Source organism: Gouania willdenowi, chromosome 17, assembly GCF_900634775.1.
Source record: "Gouania willdenowi chromosome 17, fGouWil2.1, whole genome shotgun sequence".
In the NCBI taxonomy this organism is placed as follows: domain Eukaryota; kingdom Metazoa; phylum Chordata; class Actinopteri; order Blenniiformes; family Gobiesocidae; genus Gouania; species Gouania willdenowi.
Window position 1 is genome coordinate 11,866,835 of NC_041060.1, and position 18,145 is coordinate 11,884,979.

An 18,145-nucleotide genomic window follows, 5' to 3' on the forward strand; every position below is an offset into this window, starting at 1 on the left:
CCCAGTGGCCTCCCTACCTTTGTTTAGTTTGGCCAGGGTCTCCAGTTCCTTTTCTTTCTGTTGGTACTTTTAAGAACTTTTGTGAATAAATACTTTGAAAACCTTTGAGTTCTGTTTGGTGTATTTTATGTTGTGGCCCCTCAAGCCTTTTGGAGGGGGCTGTAAAACCTACAAACTGGCAGTAAAAAGCCACTAACCAACAAATGGTGTGCCTGTGAACAGAAGCCTTACCTGATCAGCAGGATTGCAACAGAAATTACCCACGGACCAATTTTCAGTGTTTTTTCTACTTGTTGCATCATTGCACAAGGTGCGGATCCTTCAGAAATTCAAGGAAATGTGTGGAAATTGTGAGCACAAGAAAGTATTGGGAGATAACTGCACTTGCATGTAATATTTCTAATCCCATGGTGATGTGTTTCTGGATTCATTTGTTTAAAAGTTTTTCTGTAAAGCAGAAAGGAGAGCGAGTAGTAAAGTTTTCATTAAAAGCACAAAATTTTGTGCTTCTGCCTGTTTCAGTTTTGTTACATATTTTTTGTTAGACTGAAACAAACTGAAACTTTGGGAGCCTTTTTTAAATCTACATTAAAACAAAACAGAAAATTAAAAAGCAGGATGTATGAAATTAAGTCAACTTATTTAAATTTTTATTACCATGCTCTTGAAGATTTTTTTGAGTCAGAACTAGTTATAAAACAAATTCCAATTACTTGCTACTTTTGAGTTAGAAACAAGTTAACGTAAATGAGCCACACACATTGTTTAATGAAAATGTAGTCATTTGTGTGCGGTCTGACATGAGATTTGTGATTGTTCCCTGTTAAAAAAGAGAAAATAACAGCTAACCAAATTTACTGTCAAAAGTAAGGGTATATAGAAACTGCTAACCTTGATTATGCCAACATGATGCAGGGTGGTGCCTGGAATTCATCAAAGGAATCATTAAGTATGATGAATTGATGATCATTAGGGATGAGCTTGAACTGTATTTTGATTATCATCAATCTGATGGCCCTTTGAAGGTGAAGTGATACCACATTTTTTATACCAAACAAGTGTAGACTATCATCAAAGGGATAAAACAAGGGCTGTTGAATGACAGTAAAGAAAAATCATTAAATCTACCATCATAGCTTTTGAACATTGTGATTTATTTGACAAGAGACACAACAAAACATACAGTCTTGTATGCTTAGTCTTAGTTTAAAAAACAAACACCATGTTAACATCACATTTTGAAGATACAGTAGAAAAAAAACTACAAGAGTGTTTTAAGTACGATAAATTCATATTCAGGAATAACAAATCTCCAGAATAAGTTGAGAACACAAATAAGATATTTGCAATCATATAGGCTCATTTAGTGCTTTTCTTTGGGGTGGCTAAACGTTACAAATACTGTCTTTTCAGGTTTGTCGTCCCTAAAAACATTGTTTTCAAAAGAACAGCCAGCTCTTTGTATTGAAGGTGATGCTACTCCTTCATATCTGGTTGGACTCCCAACTTTTCCAAAGAGGTTGGTGGATTTACCATCTGCTTGTTTAGTGATGACTGTTGAAGTCATAGAAGAATGGAAAAGATTCCCAAAGTCGTCAGTCTCCTCGTACGTTTCACTAACTGTCTTGGTACCGAATATTCCTTCTGACGGCTCTGGCACAGTTTTCACTCGGACAAAGCTAACCTTTGGTTGCTGTTCCTGACTAATTCTCAATGACTCAGCAGTATCGCAATGAGTAGTTGACGCCTGTGCATTCGGCTTGAATGTTGACATAGTTGGCTTTGATGCTTCAGTTGATTTTCTGGCAGCTGAGTGAATGGAAATAAATGATGGTGAAGACTGGGATGAAGACTGTCTTATGAGTGGCTTACTCTCCCTGTTTCTTGGCTCCTTGGTATTTACAAGACTTGGATTCAGATCGGTTTGCAGATTTACATCAGTCATTTCCTTGGTCTGGCCTCTTTTGGCCTTACTTGATGCAATACTGATCTTCCGGATATTTTTGGTGGACTGAGGATTTTGCTCGGCTCTCAAAGACTCATCAAACAGTCCTGATAACCCAACAATGTCTGCTTCAGATTTTAGATTAGAGACGGAATACAAAGCCTTTTTAATAGTCTCTTCAATCTCAAGAAGTTTCGATAAGGTCTGGTCTTTCAGATTCATGATGTCCTTGCTAGCTTTTTCCAGATCTTCAAACGCTGTCTCAACTGAGGAGATGCTTTCAAGATCGTCATCATGTGTTTCTGCTTCAACTTTCCTTTCCTCCACTCTGCTCTGTTTAGGTTGTCTTCCTTGCGGTGCCATCCATGGCGGGACGTTCTCATACAATGCATTTAAAGAGCCGGCATCCACACTGTTGGAGTCTCCCTCGATTTCTTGCACTTGCGAAAGAATTTCTTTGAGTTCCTCTCGTTTTCTTAAATTTTCAAAAATTTCCATGGCTGCCTTTACATTCCCTTTCATAATCTCATCTTTGTGGACAGAAAGCCTTTCTCGTCTTTCATCATCTGTTTCCCTTACTTTCTTCTCTCTTAAAACTACTTTTTCCACAAGTATTTCTCTCTTCTCATCCAGGCCATTTTGCTGGTTTAGCAGTGGAGCTGAATTGTTGCTTGCTGCTGTTTCGACAGTGGTCTTATGTTGTGAATTATTTTGCTGGGCAGTATTTTTTTCAGCATGTTTTTGGTCACTAACAAAGTGGTCATTAAAAACTCTCACATTCTTGGACAAAGGAAATCTTTTGTCGGCGTTCTCTCTCTCTTTTTTCCCAAAGTTTTGCAGAGCAACTTGCAAGCCCACGTTCATGTCGTGCCTGCTGTCTTCTGCATAGCTCTTCATACACATCTGAATCTCTTCAGCTGCATTTATTTTCTGTATCACATTTTTTTCTATTTCTACTTCAGTGCTGTTTGATATTACCATTGGATTTGATATGCTTCCTTTGGGGAATACAGTTTGTCTCTTCGTTCTACTTTCCTGAATTATGGAGTTTATTGGTTGTTTTTTTACTTGATTAGTATGATGCATTGATTCATCACCAGCATAATTGAGGTGATGTGCTTCATGGATTGTTTCTCCATGTCCAGCCGTGACTACTTGACATGGACCATCAGCATGTAAAGAGGATACTTGTCTCTGCTTCTGAGGGTGTGCTTCAATTTCTATGTCATTTTTTACAATGCAACCTGCATTGAGAATGGAAGCTGGCTCTTCTTTAGCTTTTGCCCATTGAGGCTTTGGTGGTAAAGCTGGTTTCTGCTCCTGTGGTCTCTCTGTCTTTTGAGGGATAGGTGGTGGGGTTACATTTTCAAGACTGGGCAATTGACAGTTTCCATTTGGTATCAGGTTGGGAGTTGAATACAGTGTATTTGATGGTTGTCCTTGACAGGTTACTGAAATTAAAGGAGACAAGTGTGTGTCAGATGGAGACATAGACACCACATGACATTGCTGCTGAAAAGCCTTGCTCCTCTCTGAACAAGCCTTGCCTGAATTTCTGTAAATCATCGCAGCTTTATAGTCTCCTTTTGATACATTTACACTTGATTTCTCAAGAGATTGCAGAGCTAACTGCACATTACCTCTGACAACATTTTCTTTATCTAAGACTTTCTGCTCTGTGGCTGCACACTGCAGAGACCTTATAGCTGCCTTCACATCTCCTTTGATAACTTCTTCTGTGTCCTCCTCAGTTGTATACCCATTATAATCACAGCTTACAAGAGGTTGCATTGACTCGGTAAAATGACTTGCTATACTGGCCCTTTCTTGGCAGGCCTCAAAGGAAGCATGGCTTTCCTGATCTTTTTTACCATTACTGACCTTCAAATTAGTCTTGTCTTGCTGGCATCTGGAAGATGAGGAACATGCAGATTGTGTCTCTGTTGCAGAACATGCCTCTTGAGCTGTCACATTCAGGTTGTAAATTTTTCCAGGAACAACGACCTCCCGCTCCATGTTCAAGCTTTGCTGCTTAGCCAGCTCAAGAGACTTTTTAGCTGCTTTCACATCTCCAGATATGATTACCTCTTTTTGCATTTGGTTTTCCTCTACATCTGGACCTTGAGCTGACAAGTCCATGTCATAGATGGTTCCAGGTTTAATGATGTCTCGTTCCACTAACATACTCTGTTGTTTTGCCCGTTCTAATGACTGCATTGTTGCCCTAATGTCACCAGCCACAATTTCTTCCTTTTCCACACACACAGGTTGCTGGACTGATAGTTGCTGTTTTGCAGAAGAAATGTCTCCCGAAATGATTTCCTCTTTTGATATATAGTTGTCAACACTGACTGAACACTCGGATGAAAATGCTTTTTTGGTGTTCTTTACATCTCCTGGCAAAACATCACAGATTGTTCTCTCAACTTGCTCTTTCTGTTGGCAGAGGTTTCGCTTAGCTACCTTCACACCACCCTGAACTGTTTCAATCTGCTCTTTGGCCTGAAGGCAATGATCAACTTCATCCTCAAAGGCTTCTTGGTGGAGACTCTTCAGGTAGTGTAGGTCTCCTTTCTCAATGCAGCTTTTAAAGAGATTCACATTACCCTTTTCAGTTTCATCCACTCTACAAGAGGCCTCAGTTTTTTTATAATGAGCTGTGGCTAACAGATTTCCAATGGTGGACTTAACATCCCCCCTCTCTGTCACTTGACTCTCCGTTTTTGTTTCACAACTGCAGATCAGTGAATAAACTGTCATTTCTGCTTGCATCTCTGTAGTCTCCTGCATTATAATTCCCTTTTTCTTATTTTCTTCTTGCATGAGCAACTCATCAATCATCTGGGCAATGTTCTGTATCCTCTGATCTGTCTCAAGACTGACAGTCGCAGTTGATGGCAGTACAGGAAGCTCCATGACTGTTGTGTTTACATTCCCTTTTTCAGTTTCTCTCAGGAGAGTAATTTGTGGTTTAAGGGTTGGTTTAAGCAAAAGTTGTAACATGATGTTCCTGATGTTACCCCTGACAACCTCTTCGTTCTGAATCTGCACACCTTCATTGTATTCCAGTGAGTACTTTGCCATGTTAACACTCCTATTTGCTTTTGCTTCAATTATGATGCCACTAGAGTGAACAAAAGCCATTTGGTAAAGAAATGAAAGAGTGTCAGCAACACTGTTAGCTGTGATTTTGTCCAATGGAGTGGTCTCAAACAGCCAGGTTGTGCACTTTACATCAGCCTTTGGAATCTCCTCTTCACCTTGAAGTGGGTTTTTTTCTGCCTCATTAATCTTGTCAAGCGGTTGTGACTCAAAGAGCCAGGAGCTACGTTTGACGTCGCCCTTTTGGCAATCCTCCCTGTGGACTGTTTTTACCAGACACTGCTCCTGAGGTTCCCCTTTCAAGCTGTCAATAGGCTGATTTTCAAAGAGCCATGTAGATGTCCTGACATCTCCTTGCTGGACATCTGTGACACTGACCATTCGCACAAACTTCTGAGATGCTTGATCAGATTCAAATATCTGTTTGTTTATTTGCACACTGTTGCTTCCAAAGTCCTCAGTAACTCTGGTAGAAGATTCTTCCTGACTTGTAAATGAGTCCAGTGGTTGGGTCTCAAACCTCCATCTTGCTGATTTCACATCTCCTTTCTTGACATCTTCTTGGGTAACAGCACGGATCACATATACTTCATTTTCTGTCTTGATTGCATCAAGAGGTTTGGTCTCAAACATCCACCTCGCTCCATTTACATCACCACTCTGTATCTCCTCCTTTTTTACAGTTGTCACCTCATGAAATTGTCCTTCTTTATCTCTGATGGCATACAGTGGCAGGGACTCAAACATCATGGTGCTTGACTTCACGTCAACATTGCTCACAGGCTTTTCAGTTGGAACTGGTTTCCACTCAAAAGGTTCATTTTGAATTTTGTCAAGTGATGAGGTTTCAAAGATGAATTTCTTATTCTGTACATCACCACATTCAAGAAATTCAACCTGTGTGTTTTCATCCCCACTCTTTTGATTGATCCAGTTCATTGGGCAGTTTTCAAACATCCAAGTGAACTTATGTACTGATCCTTTTTCAACTTGTTCATCTTGGTTCTGCTGATCAACTATTGTCAGGTCTTCTGACCCTATTTCATTGAGTGACTGTGATTCAAAGAGTTCCTTAACTCTTGAGATATCACCGGACTGAAAATTTACCTGGCTGATGCATCTCAAATCTTGTTTGATGTTCAAATCTTTGTTTATTCTATCCAATGTTTCTGTTTCAAAGAGATGTTTGACTGTTTGAACACCAACTTCTGCTTTGACACAGTCCTGGATGGTACTGCATAGGCTTAAATTATATTCCTCACCATCTTTGATGTTGTCTAGTGGTTGTGATTCAAAAAGCCAAGTCATGGATTTGACATCAGTGTCAATGGCCTCTTTTGCTTTCCCCTTTTCTGCTTTGTCATACAACATTTCTATTGGTTGAGTCTCAAACAGCCACTTACAAGTCTTCACATCTCCTTTGCTAGTCTTGCCCTCTAAGGACAAGGGTGGCTCCGGCTGATTGAACTTTAGGTGGATCCCGTCTATTGTCTGGGTTTCAAAAAGCCACTTTGCCCTCTTGACATCACCTGTGCTTTCCTCCTGTCTGGTAATACCTTTAATTACCTCAACATTTCCCGTGGTCTCTGCCAGTTGATCTAAAGGTTTGGTCTCAAACATCCACTTGTAATTTTTGACTTTGTCTTTAATGAATTCCTCTCGGCTTACTGTTGTGACCTTATGGAAGTTTCCAGAGCTGTCCCTAATTGCGTATAATGAAGCCGGCTCAAACATGGACTTGTTGCCTTGGTCATTCCCAGTTGCAAAGTCAGATGCATTTTCAGTAATTTCTTCATTTGACTGAGCAATTTTACTCAAAGGGATTGTTTCAAACAGCTGTTTGAACCCTTTCACGTCTCCTTTTTCAATCTCTTGTTGTTTTGATGAAGGGATTGTTTGAACACTGCAGCTTTCAAACATTTGTTTTTTATCTTTCACCTCTCCTTGCTCCTCAGCTGAAATGTCTATTTTCTTCAGGCTCCCAACTTCGTAGCTATCGCTTAAAGAATCCATGGGTTGAGTCTCAAACAGCCAAAGTGATGTCTTCACATCTCCACCAACAATTTTCTCCTTTTGCAAAGGCATTTCTGGTGATTCTCCTTTTATTTCAGAGAGTTGTTGTGTTTCAAAGATCTTCTTTTGGTTATCAACATCTACTTCACTTTTGGCCATCGTTCCTTCAAACTTCTCTGCATCAGCGGCCTCTTTTATCATACCAAATGATTGAGTTTCAAACATCCACCTCTTTTGGTCAACACCCCCTCTATGTCCCTCCTCCAGAGATATACCTCTGATTATTTTCACTTCGTTGGTTTCCTTATTGATCATGTCCAAAGGTTTGGTTTCAAAAAGCCAACGGGCAGTGTTGGTGTTGTTACTGTTAATCTCCTCCCGGCAGACAGATTTAACCTCGTGCATTTTGCCGCTGTCATCTCTGATAGCACAGTAAGGTTGTGTGTGGAAAAGTTTCACAGTTTTCTGGACATCTCCTTTGTGCTCTTGGACCTCAGATCTCAGTTTCAGGAAGTTATGGTCTTCAACAGATGTGCAACGTCCAAATTCACTCAGTGGTTTGGACTCAAAAAGCCGCCGTGTGCCACTAACATCTCCAGGCTGGATGGGTTCTTTTAGCACAGCTTCAACAACATCATCCTTCTCCGTTATTGATTTATTCAAGGATTCTAAGGGCTGCGTCTCAAACAACCACATAGATGTCCTCACGTCGCCTCTGACAGAAGCCTGTCTTTGAGCAGACAGCTGTTGATTGCCCTCATACTTTTCAAACATGGATGAAGTGCATCTGACATCTCCACCTTTTAACTCCTCATCATCAAGGAGCTTTTTGGTTGTGTGAGGATCTCCAATATTGTCCATGGTCCAGTTCTCAAAAAGCCATCTCATGGACTGCACTTCACCTTGATAGGCTGCATCAGCTGTGGAAGAGTTTTCTGACTGCACAGCCTGTAATATCTCATCATCCACGGCTTCGTGGAGATTTGCCCTAACATCTGGGTGAATATGTTTGAAAAGCCTCTTCAGCTCACTCTTTTGCCGTTGCTGGTAGAACATGGAAAAGGTTTCTTTAGGTGGAGGCACTGGGAGGTCAGTTAAGGTTGAAGGCCCCTCATAGTCAGTGGGTCTTGGTGGTACAACAGGGGGCGGGGGAAGAGGCAGCTCATCTTCATCTGGAGATGGCTGTGAAACTGTGACTTTTTTTGCTGTTTCATCCATCTTAAAATAGAAAAAAAGAGAATACAAAATGAAAGAAATCAAGATTGTGTCATCAAAATGAACTCAGACTGTCTGTCATGCAAATACTTGGAAAAACATGCATTTTGCAAACAAGGCTGCACTTTACCTTTCTCTGGTCTGAAGTTTTGCAACGCACACCATCTTCTGTCACACCGGGGTTAATAAAAACACTTCAAAGCTGTTAGTTGGCAATCACGCAACGATACCAAGTCTAATGTGTCAGTGGCTTTTTGTTTGTTTGTTTTGTTTTGACACAGCAAGAATTTAGAATCTAAGTCAAGAAGATCAAACAGAATATAGCAAAGGTCTTTTTTTTTTATAGTTGTTCATTGATGAAAGCAAAATGTATTTTCTCAGCATGTCTTGAACAACACATCTTACTTGTCCCTGTTGGGGGGGGAAGTGAATGACTGTCTCAACTTGAGCTATGATTATGGTATTATGACAGATCAATAAAACTTAATAATACTCTTTAAAATCTATTCAAAATAAAGTTAAGTCTCCACAATCATTAACAAATGATAAAAAGCAAAAGATGCTTTTGCCTCTACCGGCCACATGTTTTAAATAAACATGTAGCTAATGTTAATTGTAATTTGTACACCGAATGATGGAGTCATTTTTTTTTACCTATTTCTTGAGTACCTGTCATTGATTTGTTTAAGCCCTGTGATTTAATGGTTGGCCTAAATTCAATCAAGTGTATCTGTTTTACTTTCTTCATTGGAAAATTAATGTGGGTTTTTACCCAGCATGAATCGTCAGACGATAATAAAATAAAATGCCAATATAATTCCACATCACCAATAGTCAAGGTAGGTTAACTGTGTCATTGTTAATGCCACACAAAAAGTGAGAACACGCAGCACACAACACAGAGAAAACCAAACTTCTAATGGATAGTTAATGATGATTAACTGTAGGGTACCTTGGTGGTTTTCTTTGCTTTTGTTGGAGTAATGATGGGTTCCTGCTGAACAGAAAAATCTATTTAAACATTTAGATAATAAATGGGGTTTAATTACTGTAATGTGTCAGGCGGCTCCTGGAAAAGAGCACAGCCTGGTCACTCCCTATTCAAGCTCTTGAACAGGAACTCACTGGTTCTGCTGGGCCTCCAGTGGAGCCTGTGGCTGCAGCTCTTGATAGATAGCGGGCTGATCTGTCTCTCACTGAAGTTGAAGTAGATATTTTGTCTTTGGCTTGTCTTGTTGGGGTTCCCGACTTATTTACTGGTGTGCTGTATTGATGACCTGCAACAAAAAGAGGACACCAGTTGTTCATCAGTAAATGTGTCTTGGGAGAACGGGATATTCTAAGATGCACTAATCACAGACGCCTTCATTTTGTCAGTAGTTTTTACACTTCTTTCTATAAATTGGACTATATGTATACAAGGAAAATGTAACAAAAAATTCCATACATTTTTTGTTTTACCCTTTTCATTCCTAAAACTAAAATTTTGATGTGTCTGAAATATTTAAACTTAACATTTAGATTTGGAGTATAATTTACTCGCTACTTTTCTACTTCTACTCCTTTTAGTCACTCGAAATTCTGTATAAGGTATACAATAAAAATCACTTAAATAAGGCATTTTTATGCTGAATCTGTATGGATTTACCATCATTGTGTCATAATAATAGTTCACATTCAAGGCTGCCTCAGATTCCGACAGAATGGTATGCCATAGACAGACCATGACGACAAGGGAAGAGAGGAAAAAAGGAAAAACAACAACTGCTGGCTCAGCTGGAGGGACACAGACTCTTTGCACATTGTTTGAATGAGCTTTCAGCCATCAAACTATCAACACTTGAGTGAGGAATGTAACTGCATGACCCTGTAAAACACTGGAAATAATACAAGGGAAAATACTTCACATGAAGCTGCCTTTTTATTTATTTATTTATTTATTTCTATTGAGGGTGTGTTACAGTTATTTGATTGATTATGCTTTTTGCTTTTTTTCACCTTGTAATGTCTAAAACTTGTCTATCGAACATATTGTTAATTTTGCAGGTTTTATACACATTAATGAAGAAAAAACAACCATTTAAGATAGTTTTTCAACCTTGGGGTCGGGACCCCATGTTGGGTCGCCTGGAATTAAAATGGGGTCGCCCCCCCCCTTCATCCTGCCACAGTCTGCCCCTACAGGACCTGGCATCACCCCCCTCCACCTCCACCCCCTGCGTGCTCCACTAATTCACGCACCCTAAACTCTGCACAGCCGTCATTGTATTGTTATGCTATTTGCACACTACCTCACTTTTTAACTTCATCTGCACTCTGTTTATATTATTAATACTGTAATTTATTTATATTCTACCTCATAGTAATTTATCCACATTCTACCTCATTGTTGTTCGTTATTTGTTATTTGTTGTCCGTATGTCTTTAGTTAAGTTATTTGTTGTATAGTATTGCTAGTTGTTTTTTTTTGTGTGTTTGTTGTGTGTTTTAAGTGCTCTTTTTATGCACTGCAGGTTTGCACTGGGGGTTGGGGGGGATTGCAATTTCATCTGTGCTGTATGTTTAACATGGGGCATATTTGACAATAAAGAACCTTGAATCTTGAATCTTGAATCTTGAAATGTCTAGTAATTGGTAAAAAGAAAAAAAAAATGGAAATTATGTTTCAAAATGTTCTTTTTCAAAACACTTCACACAGATATACTTAAACTTTGTAGTTCAAATAAAATGCAGTGTAAATATATCTGAGGTATGACACTTATCACTTTGTGCTCTAATCCTGGCTACTCTGTATTTGAAACACACTTTAATTAAAAAACTATTTCTAGAAGAAGAAAGAATGTCTCTGGTGTTACCGGTAGAGCTGGGCGATATATCAAGATTTATCGGGTTTTCTATTTTGGTGATATAGACAATTACAATATCGCCTATTTTTTATAGCTTATTTTGTAATAAAATACTTGTTTTAGGAGTCTCTGCTTTCGCCATTTCTCAGAACAGCATGAGAAGCACAGTTTGATGGATTTCTGAGTGCGTCCTAACACAGACCTTCCCCTAAACAAGCCTCACTACAGAACTTACTCGTGTGCTGTCCCTTATTGAAGAAAAAGTGACACATATTGTTCAACTGTTTGTTCATAAATGTGCCTGTGTGGCATTTTGCATCAGCACATTTAACCTAGAATTGTCTTTCTGGTAAGACTTTATTGAGTTAAATATATTGATTTTTTTTGCGTATATATATATATATCGCCATTTACAGTAAAAATATTGAGATATGGTTGGTCCATATCGCCCAGCCCTGGTTGTTGGACATTTGTGATATGAAAAAGGTTGGGAACCTCTGGTTAAAGAGGAAAATTTGATGTTTAGTAATTAAAAAAAACAAACTAACACTGAAAAAACTACTAAAATCCAAGCTACATATTGTTGTTATATACTGTATATGTATGCCTTATATTTAGATACTCTTTTATCTTTCTTAACACCATATACATTAAAACAAATTAATTCACCAAATAGTTTAAACAACAAAAGTTCAACAACAGGAGATTCACAAACAATATGGCTGGAGGTCAGCTGTCAGTGCGCTGTGCGGGTGTGAGTACAGGCCACATTTTATAACCTCTGTTAGCGCTCACATAACAAAAGCATAGCGCAGCAAACCGGCGCCTCTCACGAGCCGGGACTAAAAGCGTTTACATAGATGGCTGAGCAGACACAATGAATGTCATGTCCGTCCCATTGAAGTCCTCACCACAAAAATGAAAGGTCAACACACACAGACACACGCGCGTGTGCACACACGCACATTAATAGTGAGATACTGACTTGTAAAAAGCCAGTTGTTGACACTTTTGCTGACATTTTCAAACTTAATTTCCAAAGTTTTAGTAGCTTTTGTGCTGATAGCCTTTTGATCATCTGTGTTTAACTCTCCAGGAATGAAGAGGAACTATTAGCAGCACTTTTAGTGGCAGGGCATTTTGGGCTACAGGCAGCTGCACAAATGATGGTAAAATGCAGCTGGTGTTTGGTCTTCACCGCCACCATCAGCTGTTGGGGGCGATTGTAGTCTCATCCACAGACAGTTATAAAAAAACTATCTCCCCCACCCAAAAAAAGGCCCAACCACAGACACACCTTAAACAACAAACTAACACTGTGTGTTACAACAAAACAATAAATATCACTGGTAATTTTTCTGTCATGACACAGATGCAAATTGAGTGTTTATGGTGCTAGGAAGGAGGAAACTGACTGATCGCTTTGCTCTGACCTTTCATTCCATACATTTCTCATAGAGGAAGAACTGAAAATTGATAGCAGCTTATGGCTCGGTAAAAATGCAAGGAATACAGTCTATGGTGTGTAATCTTTGTATTATAATAAAAATAAATAATAATACATTTTATCTAAAAGCGCTTTTCCAGACACTCAAAGACACTTTACAGTATTAAAAACAACAAGAGCATTGATAGAAGAGAATATGACATAGAGAAAAGAAGTGAGTGGGTGGGTGGTTTAAACATTAAAAGCTGAGTGAAACAGGTGAGTTTTGAGTAGTGATTTGAAGTATTATCATACAATTAACATTTTTTTTCAGTATGTACAGTACTTTTTCTTTTTAATGTGTCTGTTTTCAATCATGTTTTGCCTTGAAATTCTATATATAATTGATACATGTAGCTTAAATAAAATGTTATGATATCTGAATTGTGCTTCTTATATTGTATACTGTCATCACATTTAATTGAAGTACAATAAAGCAGCACTGAGGCATTATCATGCATCAAAATAATCATTCTTCATCAGTCTTAATCGCACATTTTATTTTATTTATCTAAGAAAATATATATTATAATATACTATATAAATTAAATCTACTTACTAAATGAATATCCACAGCTGTTGTCCCGGTTTCCTCAGGTCTCTCTGAGTCTGTCCTGTGTCCCAGTGCTCCCAGTGTCTGAGTGCTTTCTAGTCTGCTGGCCTTGGTGACAGCTGATTTTTATCAGACCCCACTGTCCCAGCGGAAGACGCTGGTTATTTTGGGATGGTGGGCTGGCTGCTGCCGCTGCTATACTCGCCTCAGTCAATCACCTCTGTTAGTCAGTGGAAGTCTGGGGGGCTCCCCTCCTCCTCCTCCCATTCCCAAAACTACATTGTCACCTGCTATAACTGGGACTTGGTGGGACTAATGCTATGTGTGTGTGTGTGTGTGTGTGTGTGTGTGTGTGTGTGTGTGTGTGTGTGTGTGTGTGTGTGTGTGTGTGTGTGTGTGTGTGTGTGTGTGTGTGTGTCAGTTACTGCTGGGTGGGCTACAATATAATAATTATTATTATTATAAGAATAATACAAAAAATAAGAATAAGAATAAAATACTGTGATGTATCCTTATGAGTTATTTTCTAAGGAAAGCATCCAATAATTTCACTGATCGCTTTGATGTGTCCTAATGAGTCCCTTCTACTTTTCTTAGATAAGGACACATCAAAACAATCAGTAGATGCCTCTGAAGAAGACTGACATTTGGCACTCAAAACATGTCAAGAGTTCAAAGTCAATTTCAAAGCCAATTTCAAAGTACATCTCCTATGAAAAGTTGTCTGAATATATGAAACCATAACATATCTAAATCTTATGTGAATTTTTTTTTTTCATTTCTTTTGACCAGATGTACAGCGATATTTGTGATGTTTAACTTTTCTCGTACAAATACTGTCAATGTCAAATCTAAATGCTAAATGTCAGCTTTTATTTTCGTACTTCCGGTGAATTTGCACACTAGCTGACCGCGACATTTACATTTAGATTGAAAATGTAGCTTTAGATTTAACATTTAATATTTACAATTTATATTTAACATTTAGATTGAAAATGTAGCTTTAGATTTAACATTTAATATTTACAATTTAGATTTAACATTTAATATTTACAATTTAGATTTAACATTTAATATTTACAATTTAGATTTAACATTTAATATTTACAATTTAGATTTAACATTTAATATTTACAATTTAGATTTAACATTTAATATTTACAATTTAGATTTAACATTTAATATTTACAATTTAGATTTAATATTTAATATTTACAATTTAGATTTAACATTTAATATTTACAATTTAGATTTAACATTTAATATTTACAATTTAGATTTAACATTTAGATTTAAATTTAACATTCACAAGAAAGTAAATAAATATCACAAATTCAAAAATATTGCTGTGTTACTGGTCAACAGTAACATAAAAAAAAAAATCACATACAAGTTTTTAAAACATGTTTTGTTGCTAAAATGTTGGAAAAAGTTGCTGTTTATTTTAACATGTGAAACTTTACAATCAGCGCCCCATATTGACATTACTGCCCTCTTCTTACTCACTTCATAAACATGACAGAGGTTAAAACCTGAATATAGCTGCTTTGCTATCAGTTCTCAGACTCAGCTAAAGAGGCCCATGGACTGCGTCACGGTCAGAGCCATCAGACACAGCCTCACCCCTATCTTAAGCATGTGTGCCGGACACATAGCTATGTCTTTACACCACAGCATCCTCGTCTTTATTTAGCTTTTTTTCCCTCCCACCATCGAACAGTGCACTGGTTACAAAACTCTGTTTGGATTTAAACAAGGACATCTAGGACATCAAACATGGCTTGATCCCAACATGTTAGCGCTGTGGAAACTCAATATTCCTCTGATATGCAGGTTATGTGAACAACATGGAGCTTTGCTGCCTGATTCAACCTGATAAATGGGCCAACAGTGATATTTAAAGACCCGTAAGGGATAATAAATAGTCCGAAATGTGTTTATTTGGGCCCAATGACAGCAGAGATGTTGTGGAAAAGCCTGGTAATGATCTCATGTGTCTTATTATGATGAATGAGAGGCTTCAACTCACCATGTGAGTGTTTGGAGACTCTCTCGTAACTCTCCTGAAGCCCATCCAAGGACCTTCCTCCTTCTACCTGGTTGGTGTTCTGAGGATCAACAGCATTTGGTTTCAGGAAATGAGACAATCTCTCCTTTTGTTCATCTAGTGCACACTAAGGAGCATATCATGCTTGAGGAAAGAGGTTTCAGTACAATTTATTCTACTTATTTGATAGATTTTGTAGAGGACTGTTGATTTTAAGATGTTAAACTTCTAAACTTAGATGAGGGAACATGTTAAATCCTATAAAATGAGTGTGATTGCTCTGCTGAGATTAAATTGTGAGTACTTTATATGTTTTTATCATGGAGGAGTATAGGTTCTGGACCGACCCAGCTTTAGGCAATATTATTGCATTAAAAATTACATTTAAAGTGCACTCCCATTAATTGGCAATAATCACTCATGGATTAGTGAGTGCTGAATTTTTGGTACTATTGATCCATTGATCAATCTTTTGAAATATATAAGACATGCAGTTGATATTAATAATTGATGATTCATTGATAATAAATTTATCTTTGACTTTTGCAAAACAATATGGGTGAAATTAATTAAGGAAAATTAGGTTTAGTTGATTTAAGTCAAAAATAGTTTTTTTTACTACATTTTGTTTTCTATCTATCTATCTATCTATCTGTCTGATATGATATTTATCAATGTACATATATAAGACATAACTATGAAAATACAACAGCAAAGTATGTTTTATAAAACTTCTACACCATTCCTGAGCTGACTGTAAACGTATGGTTGCGTTGTGTGTAAAAGCAGTAGTCACGTTGATGACTTACAAACCTGAATAGTGTCTTTTGTTAGACTGTTGTAGCTTCTCCAGGTTCTCATCTCACTGCCAGTATTGTCACTGTTTACAACGTTCTTCTCTGTGGCCTTGGACTCAAACAGGGCACACAGAGCTCTGGTTCCAACACTTCCCCTCTGTGGGAGGAAGTCCATGGACACACTCCTGGACAGACGGGATGTTCTTCCCTCTGACCACAGATGTTTGTTGTCCCTGCTTCCCTTCGCTCTGCCATCATCACAGTTCTCTCTCCCCTGTGGGCAGTGAAGGGTTTGAACTGTTTCACACTGTTTAAAAACTCTGTATGTATATAAATGTTACCTCAAGTCTTCTCTCTGATTTTTCATGCTGTGTCAGGTCAGCACAGCTTTGGTAACTGCATGGAAAATCAATTAACATATATATATATATATATATATATATATATATATATATATATATATATATATATATATATATATATATATATTATGATAATAGTATTATATATTAGTGATGCAATGAGAAACAATATTAACAAGGTGAACTGCATTTCCCAAAGAATATTCAATATAGGATGTATAAGCTGAACCCCTTAGAGTAAATATAACCCCTCAAAGTCAGTATAACCCCTTGGAGTCAGTAACACCTCGGAGTCAGTATAACCCCACAGACGGAGTATAACGCTCGGAGTCAGTATAATTCTGGGTATAACTTCTTGGAGTCAGTATAACTCCTCAGACTCAGTGTAACACGTTGGAGTCCGTATAACCCCACAGACTGAGTATAACGCTCAGGGTTAGTATAACCCCTCGGAGTCAGTATAACCCCTCAGACTCAGTATAATCCTTTGGAGTCAGTATAACCCCTTGATGTCAGTATAACCCCTCAGAATCAGTATAACCCCTCGGAGACAGTATAACCCCTCGGACTCAGTATAACCCCTTGGAGTGAGTACAACCCCTCAGAGTCAGTATAACACCTTGAAGTCAGTATAACCCCTCAGACTGAGTATAACCCTTCAGAGTCAGTATCACCTCTCGAAACCAATTAACCAATAACCATTAGACTAAGAGATTACCAGTATGTAACATGATTGTCTTTAGTGTTCTGCATGCTGTGGTACCCTGGTCAGTAAAGTCGGACTAAATGTGTGGGATGAGTTATTAAACACGGAAATACAATTAAAAAAAAAAAACACTACAATAATAATATCAAAGGTTAAGGAATTGTCTAATGATTCTCTGTGTGTGGCATGAGGAGTAATAATGTAATCAACTTTGGCCCTATGTGTGTGTGAGTCTTTCAGGTTGTGTTTGACTTACTGCCGCACCAGCTGAGAAACAGACTTCCTGTCCCAGGAGGTCAGACCTGGCACGACACGCGACCTTTTCTGAGTCCCTGAAAGACTCTTCAGGGACTGAGTCCTCCACAGGGTCGATGCCTCCATAGCAGTCGCTCAAACCATGCACGCTATACAGAGTGAGGAAGAATAGTAAAGGGATTTCTGATCTCTGCATGTTGGCAACACTTTTCTAATTACCGGACACAGATAATTTCAAGAAAAATATAAAATTGTAACCTTGAATGTGTTTTCAGTATGTAAAAAAATGTCAATTCAATGAGATTTTATGGGATTTAACTGCATGATGTCCTTTTATAACACGTAGTGTGGTACGGCATGGCTGTCATATGACCCTGTTAATGTTTATCGATTGATGCCCTCCAAAGGCAAAATCTATGTTATAACTTAAGTTGACTTTTGTGGGATCTGTACTAAAAAAAAAGAAAACATTTTCTCCTTATGCATAAAACTGTAAAATAGACAAAACAAAAGAAGTAATACACGCTAATGTAGATTTACAAAATATTATCCTCAAATGTACTCTTCATAAATTTTCTCTGAATGGTTTACAAGTTTACAGTGAGGCTTTGTTGTAGTAAAATTATTAACATGTTGTTCTTTCTAAAAGGTAAATATACGTATTAGTTCATACCTGAAGAAAAGAAGGAGAAGGTCGTGGTGCATCCGTCTTTCTGTCTTACTTGTGTTTTAGGTGAATCTCTCACAAGACAAAGCAATTCCCTCTGGTCAAAGTCCTCTTACACCTTGTGATTCAAAACTTCCGGATGTAAAATTTA

At 38.0% G+C, this 18,145-nt stretch overlaps 1 protein-coding gene across 4 annotated transcripts; it reads right to left on the minus strand.

Annotated features, from left to right (window-relative positions):
* Positions 1-3,286: 3,286 nt before the first annotated feature.
* On the minus strand, positions 3,287-18,145 carry xirp1 (xin actin binding repeat containing 1). 4 transcript variants are annotated; one of them, XM_028471949.1, is made up of 9 exons: positions 18,001-18,145; positions 17,329-17,472; positions 16,346-16,400; positions 16,021-16,278; positions 15,190-15,268; positions 9,401-9,552; positions 9,228-9,269; positions 3,827-8,278; positions 3,287-3,396 (listed from the first exon to the last, which is right to left on the minus strand). In XM_028471949.1, the coding sequence occupies exons 2-9, from the start codon at positions 17,451-17,453 to the stop codon at positions 3,394-3,396; spliced, it is 5,166 nt and encodes a 1,721-aa protein (XP_028327750.1). In that variant the 5' UTR covers positions 17,454-17,472; positions 18,001-18,145; the 3' UTR covers positions 3,287-3,393. The 4 variants fall into 4 exon arrangements, with proteins under 4 accessions (XP_028327750.1, XP_028327747.1, XP_028327749.1 ...); XM_028471946.1 differs by having other exon boundaries at positions 9,228-9,272; XM_028471948.1 differs by having other exon boundaries at positions 9,228-9,272; positions 17,329-17,476; positions 18,001-18,119.

Excerpts from the sequence above, each read along its gene's own strand:
- xirp1 (XM_028471946.1), bottom strand. The coding sequence starts at position 17,453 with ATGGAGGCATCGACCCTGTGGAGGACTCAGTCCCTGAAGAGTCTTTCA. Across the intron at positions 9,273-9,400 it reads CTGGAGGCCCAGCAGAACCA|CAGGAACCCATCATTACTCC; the intron begins GTGAGTTCCTGT and ends TTTTCTGTTCAG. Across the intron at positions 8,279-9,227 it reads AAGCAAAGAAAACCACCAAG|ATGGATGAAACAGCAAAAAA; the intron begins GTACCCTACAGT and ends TTCTATTTTAAG.